The sequence below is a fragment of the Aulonocara sp. 'chitande type north' Nkhata Bay genome, linkage group LG7 (assembly GCF_057382095.1).
Source record: "Aulonocara sp. 'chitande type north' Nkhata Bay isolate Kocher_YH1m ecotype deep benthic linkage group LG7, A_spYH_male_GT1.1, whole genome shotgun sequence".
Lineage (NCBI taxonomy): Eukaryota > Metazoa > Chordata > Actinopteri > Cichliformes > Cichlidae > Aulonocara > Aulonocara sp. 'chitande type north' Nkhata Bay.
This window is the reverse complement of record NC_141350.1, coordinates 30,837,563-30,844,722: the sequence shown is the minus strand read 5'-3', so window position 1 is coordinate 30,844,722 and position 7,160 is coordinate 30,837,563. Positions and strand designations below refer to the sequence as shown.

Here is a 7,160-nt window from a genome sequence, read left to right as displayed (position 1 = left end):
CACTTCAGTGCAGGTATAAAATGATTATCTAATTATTCTGCTTTTATTCACATTAAAATAAAGCAAAAAATGATTTTTATAATGTCTGTCAACAGTATTTTATGGTTTGTGGGGTGATTATAAAATATTTTTTACGATTCTGAATACAATGTGTCAACGTCAATTTTTTCCATTTGTTTTGTTTTTGTGTTTATTTGCCTCAAACATGCGTGTGATGCTGTGATCTATGAAGCTGCAGTAGCAGGTAAACCACGAAGGGGCTTTACAAGGACATGGTCAAGATCATCCAACAAAAAATATTTTTCATGCTGGGGAAAAGACAAAAGAGAATTGAAGAACCTTGGGTTGACAGGAAGCAGCTGAATTTAACCTGGACAAGATCAACATAAGTCAAACAGTTGCCTACAATACCACCTTGGATACTCCCTGATCCAGTAGTATGTTTCACACTATTAAACAAAAAGAATAAGGATAGGGGTTTTATCCTTATTCTTTATTATTTGCATACAGTGCAAGAATATATTACTCAGCATTGCAGTTCTGTCAGAATCTACACAGATCGGTTAAATCTCGACTTAGATTCGGACACACTGGTTTGAATAGCACCTTGCTTTTATTAATAGGGAAACACTGCACAGGGGAGTGTGACTGCAGTAGAGAACATGTTTTATTGGATTGTTAGAAATTTGATGCTGAAAGAAGACAACTGATGAAAAAGCTTGACGATATAAAAGTGAAACTGGACTTGTTTGATTTATTTCGCAAGAACTGTAAAAGTGAAAGTTATCAAGCCATATTTTGGTCTTTAAGGAAGACTCATTTGTTTCGGAGAATTTGAATGTTTTTATTTTGGGGGGTCATTTCGGTCCACACTCCATACCAGTTGGTGACGGTAGTGCGGTACTGCTGTAAGAAGAACCACGAGAGGGCATCAGAGACCATTAGATGAATTGTATCAACCGGATTACTGAACAGGAAGAAGAGCACCAGGATACGTCAGCAAATAACAACATTACCTGTGTGTGGGTGAGAAATGGTAAGAAAGCTGCTGTGATTACTTTTAAACAGCTGATAAACGAGCAGAGACAAATTAATACTTTAATGAAATTTTATCAGTTTAAGCGTAATTAGCTTCAGAGCTAATCTTTGCTGTTTGGCTGTGACATTTGTTTCTTTTAGCTTCATGCTAGCGGTCAGCTTCATGGTTGGGGATTATAAGTTAACCGACCTGGTAACATTTTTCAGCGCCGAATTTACTGGCAGTGTTTTTTAATTCGTATGTTGCATGTTTATGAAGTTAGGAGATCAAATATCTTTGATAATTATCAAATTGACTAAAACGGTGAAGGTTTGAATGAAGTTTGGTGCGGCTGCGCAGTGCCGTTGCAGCTTAAAGGGGATTCCCAAGATTGTCTCCTTTTAATGCATCTTATTGTGGAAATGGGGGAACACCTGGTGGCTGCAGATGCTTCTGTTGGTTTAGTTGTCAGAGTCGCCGTGCTGCGGTGCAGGCAGCGTTGTAGCTCGAGCTGTTAGTTTAATTGGCAGGTGCTGATGGAGTTAGTGTGATGATGCAAAATGCATACACGCGTCAATATTATCCTAAGACAACAATTAAGTTATTTAAATTTAAACAAATAAATAAACCATGAAGTCTTCCGTCTGGTCTCCTAGCTCTGTCTTTCTTTCTAAATACCCTCGAGTTTACCTGCGTAGACCCTGTTTAGCGCCTGCTGATTCAGGAAACATGCCCCCGTTATCTGGTGAAAGTCACAGTTTAACGTGGGCAATACAACGTGACGTCATCACAATATTGTGCACAAAATAAGTAAATGTAGTTTGTTTGGTTTGCTGGAACTTCTTCCCCCTCAGAGTGACCGATCTGGATGACAGATGACAAACAGGATTTAAACGGATGGAGCGATGGACCACTTTATAAGCAAACCTGTTGCTTTAATAAGAATTTGGGCTGTTTGGATATGGAATAAATAGAATTAATGACCCACACTGTTTGGATTAGTACCCGTGTACGTCAGTAATATAGCTGCTACTGATCTGCTGAAACGATTAAAAATCATTGTGGTGGAATTAAGGCTCGGCGGGACCACATATCGCACTTATGAGCCGTTTATTTAGATCACACCACAACGCACACCAACCCCTGAGTCCCCGTGTTTTAACTCGGCGGGCGTGATTAAGGATGCAGTGCAGGTGCGTCCGCCCTCCCTGCACGGCACCGCAGACCACGCCCCACCACAGTCATCCTCTCAAGATGCGAGTATCTTCAGAAAACTCACCAAACTCACAGCTGAAGCACTTAGCAGCTTATCAGTCAGGTTAGAAACAGGACGTAGGTTTAAGTGTGTGTTTTTGATCTGGTGCTCAGCATCCATCGGTCCTCCTTTAAATCACGTTTGTCATCTTTAACCCAGATTAGTCACTCAGAGGGGAAAGTGGAGGTCAGCTGAGCTGATCGGTGGTGTCCTGAGAAAATGTCAGCTGTTATTTATGTTAAAGAAAGACAGGGGTAGGAGACCAGGCAGAAGACTTTGTGATTTATTTATTTTTTTATCCAAACAATTTATTTGTTGTCTGAAGATAATTTTGATGTGTGTATGCATTTGCACAAGCTGCAGATGGAGACTTTCCCCCCCCCCAAGGTCTTTAATCTTGTCAAGCTGCAGATACACTGACAGACAGAGGATCCAACATCTGGAACACGGAGAGTAGAACATGTAAACAAATCTAACCAGTTAACCTGGAGCACTGGGGTTAGTTGCAGGTATAGTTGCAATGGTGAATTTAGATGAGTTGGTTTAGAGGTTGATTTAGTTGCAGATGAATGATGAAGTTGAAGTTGCTGTAGTGTCAGTGGTTGTTTTAGCTGCATAGGTTGTCATGTTTAGTTGCAATTGACCTTGTAGATGGAGCCGTTGTTTTCGTGACCTCGTACTGGAGATCTTTTGATTCGAGATCTATTGAATCAACGTCTTGTTGAGTTTTCATTTATTTGTTGATTGTTGCTCGTTATTTTGACTACATGACTTCCTTTGAAATGCGGGTTTATAAAAGTGCCTGTAAATAAAGATAACTATTTATATTGATCCAAATTTTTTTTTTAGTAAAAGTTTACCTGCAATTTTTGTTGTTATTTACTCTTGTTGCTGTTTGACATTTATTTAAAAAAGGTAGAATCACAGTTTATTGGTCAGGATGTGATGTAAAGTCTTAATGAGTATTTTTAAATTTGGCCAAAACTGACAATTACAAAGCTAATGTTTGCCAGGGGAGGATGGTGCCATGAAGTGTGCTCAATATCCAAGTAACAACAAGGAGGATCTCCTTTCTAGTTGCTTTATGGGAAATTTAGTGTCTCACCTCTGACGACAACCTGACGTCTGGCTTTAAACTTTTAACCACATTCACATTAGTCTGCATAAAGCTTCAAACGACCACCAGTGCCATGCTTAACACCGACGTCCTCGTGCTCAGTTTTTCTGTGGATATGTTTTCAGGCTACTGGAGTGGATCAAGCGGCTGGCATGAGTCTTGTTGTCTTCAGCCTCGTGCTGTTCACGTACTACTCTGTCTGGGTCATCATCCTGGTAAGTTCTCTTCAGTTCACTGAAATCACATCAGTCACATGGACATACAGGGAGTGCAGAATTATTAGGCAAATGAGTATTTTGTCCACATCATCCTCTTCATGCATGTTGTCTTACTCCAAGCTGTATAGGCTCGAAAGCCTACTACCAATTAAGCATATTAGGTGATGTGCATCTCTGTAATGAGAAGGGGTGTGGTCTAATGACATCAACACCCTATATCAGGTGTGCATAATTATTAGGCAACGTGCTTTCCTTTGGCAAAATGGGTCAAAAGAAGGACTTGACAGGCTCAGAAAAGTCAAAAATAGTGAGATATCTTGCAGAGGGATGCAGCAGTCTCAAAATTGCAAAGCTTCTGAAGCGTGATCATCGAACAATCAAGCGTTTCATTCAAAATAGTCAACAGGGTCGCAAGAAGCGTGTGGAAAAACCAAGGCGCAAAATAACTGCCCATGAACTGAGAAAAGTCAAGCGTGCAGCTGCCAAGATGCCACTTGCCACCAGTTTGGCCATATTTCAGAGCTGCAACATCACTGGAGTGCCCAAAAGCACAAGGTGTGCAATACTCAGAGACATGCAGGACAATGCTCCATCACACGCGTCCAAGTACTCCACAGCGTGGCTGGCAAGAAAGGGTATAAAAGAAGAAAAACTAATGACATGGCCTCCTTGTTCACCTGATCTGAACCCCATTGAGAACCTGTGGTCCATCATCAAATGTGAGATTTACAAGGAGGGAAAACAGTACACCTCTCTGAACAGTGTCTGGGAGGCTGTGGTTGCTGCTGCACGCAATGTTGATGGTGAACAGATCAAAACACTGACAGAATCCATGGATGGCAGGCTTTTGAGTGTCCTTGCAAAGAAAGGTGGCTATATTGGTCGCTGATTTGTTTTTGAATGTCAGAAATGTATATTTGTGGATGTGGAGATGTTATATTGGTTTCACTGGTAAAAATAAAAATTGAAATGGGTATATATTTGTTTTTTGTTAAGTTGCCTAATAATTATGCACAGTAATAGTCACCTGCACACACAGATATCCCCCTAAAATAGCTAAAACTAAAAACAAACTACAAACTACTTCCAAAAACATTCAGCTTTGATATTAATGAGTTTTTTGGGTTCATTGAGAACATGGTTGTTGTTCAATAATAAAATGATTCCTCAAAAATACAACTTGCCTAATAATTCTGCACTCCCTGTATGGAAGCTGGTGTTTTTGGGGGGAGTTAAATTGTTGTTTTAACTGTGATTGATGTTAACTAGCCTGTGGCACAACAAAGCAAATTACCGAGCTGGCGCTACATAAACTACACCGGCACATGCTACAAGTCAAGCACCCAGCTCATGTAACTGATTATGTCACCCCAGTCTTTTTTTATTTATTAGAGACTTCCGTGTATTCTTTGAATTAATTTAGTCCAGGTTCCAGCCAAAAGCTTTTAATTGGTGAGTTCGTTGGTTTGTGCATTGTGGAAGCTGTGAGATACAGTCTGTTAGAACAATCTCATTGTAGAGTTTATGTAATGTCCTGACTTTGCCATGTTCCTCTCACCATCCTTTTCTTTGTTTAACATGGCTCCAGCCCAGATGTAGTATAAAGGTCACCAGAGGAAACAGGAGAGACTGAAAAAGAACTTCGAATAACAAGCACATTAAACTAAAGTACACCAGTCTGTTGCCTTTGATAGCATTGTGATTCACTTCCATCCTATTCCACCTTCCCCTTTTTTGATTTGCTTTTTCCATTCACATAAAAAAAAAAATACTGAACTAGATCTCCGTCTTGAGGGAATGGAGGAAAAAAAATCCTGTCCAGAAACTAACCAGTAGCTTTGTATCTGCCTTTTAGTGCACCATTCCTCGTGTTGCTTTTTGTAGTCTAGGTGTGGAACTGCGTCATGTGACTCGCAGACAGTAATTTTGACACCACACATTAACATGGTTGTTTTGGTCGTTTTTCCAGCCTTTCGTGGACAGCGATCACTTCCTGCACAAGTATTTTCTTCCTCGGGAGTACTCAGTCATTCTGCCTGGAATCGCAGCAGTAATACTGCTCATCTGTATAGGTCAGTCCACCATGAGAACTGCAGGCCAAGTTATCTGCTTATCTAATTCAATGAACACTAATGCCTGTTATCCTCTCTGCAGGAGCCTTCACCGTTGTCATCATGTGGAAGAATCGCAAGCCAAAAAAAGCGGACTAATGTTGTAAAACATCAGCTTCTTGCACCTTACAACTAAAATCCAGCCCTATTTTGTAATAAATACTCCTCATCATCACTTTTACAAGTATTTTTGTTCAGAGGAAAGTTTGCCGGTCTTAATTCTGCATTTTAAGAAATCAGCTTTGGTGGCCCCAAGTGGCATCATTGAATGCACTTCTCTTAAGACCATTTGGAAGTTTCTCGACATTTTTAAGGTATTGCTGCGTGGACAAATGAGACAAGAAATTATGTTTGGAGGGAAAAAGGCACCAAAACCGCATCATGACTGTGAAGCAAGTTGGAGGGTGGAGCCACCTTGAGGTCCTGGACACCTTTACACTCAGTGAGAGATCAATGATTATAAAACGTTACAAAGACATTTTCAAGTGAACATCAAAGCAGGAGTTCATGAGCAAAAGCTTTTGAGAGGTGGGGTGATGCAACCCAGCAATAACGCAAAGACGCCAATGAATAAAGTCCAGGGATGTTGTGGTAGGACCTGAAAGGGGCTGTTTGATAGGAGGAATTGTTCAGAAATCCTCTTCATCATTGTGCAAGTCTCGTACGAAGTTACAGGAAATGCCAAAGTCCTTATAGAAGCAATTCTGACCCCTCAGCAGCTCCCCCGAAACACCTTCGAGCACTTACTTGGGCAAAAATTGAAATAAAGTTTAAAAAGACGACCCTCTAATCTGTTCATTTGTATTTCTGTGCACAGTTTTCCATTGTTTGTCGTCATGTTCCTGAACACAGTTTTTCATCTGTCTACTAGTATATGTATTTGTACATACAAAATTATTATTTTCACTTAAAAGTTGGAAAAGTCTGCATGTGGAGGCTGGAGCAGTAGGTGGTGGAGCTGCTCACACACACTCAAGTTTGAGTCCCACATGTCACAGATTTTACAATGAATTTTAAATATTTGAATGATTTAAATGCATTAATTATCATTTGAAACCACTTGGTTTCAGTTAGAAAAAAGGTCACCGCGTCCATTTCTTTGAGGTTAATTTACATTTGCCACGAGACCGTGCTGCTCTGTCGTAATGAGAAACGTGATGGAGGATGTTGCTAAACAAGCAGTTATTGTGTTTAATAAAAATGTGAACAACACAGCTGTTTTTTTTTTTCTGTTGTGTGATCAGTTTTGTCAGGTTGTGTTTGTTTACAATTCTGGCTCAGATTGAAATCAAGGCACATTTTATGCAGAAATCCTGATAATCTCACAGACTGCTTAGAAAGTATGGACGTAGCCAGCAGGACCCCCTGGTGTGTTAAGCTCCGCCCTGAAACCTCATGCTGAATGTTTTCACATGTCAGATATATCAGATGTAACGGGACA

The 7,160-nt window shown here is 40.3% G+C and overlaps 1 protein-coding gene across 1 annotated transcript; it reads left to right on the top strand.

Annotated features, from left to right (window-relative positions):
- The first annotated feature begins 940 nt into the window (after positions 1 to 940).
- Positions 941 to 6,931, top strand: dpm2 (dolichyl-phosphate mannosyltransferase subunit 2, regulatory). Its single transcript, XM_086300001.1, has 4 exons — positions 941 to 1,036; positions 3,516 to 3,605; positions 5,578 to 5,680; positions 5,763 to 6,931. The coding sequence occupies exons 1-4, from the start codon at positions 1,034 to 1,036 to the stop codon at positions 5,816 to 5,818; spliced, it is 252 nt and encodes an 83-aa protein (XP_086156127.1). The 5' UTR covers positions 941 to 1,033; the 3' UTR covers positions 5,819 to 6,931.
- Positions 6,932 to 7,160: the final 229 nt, after the last annotated feature.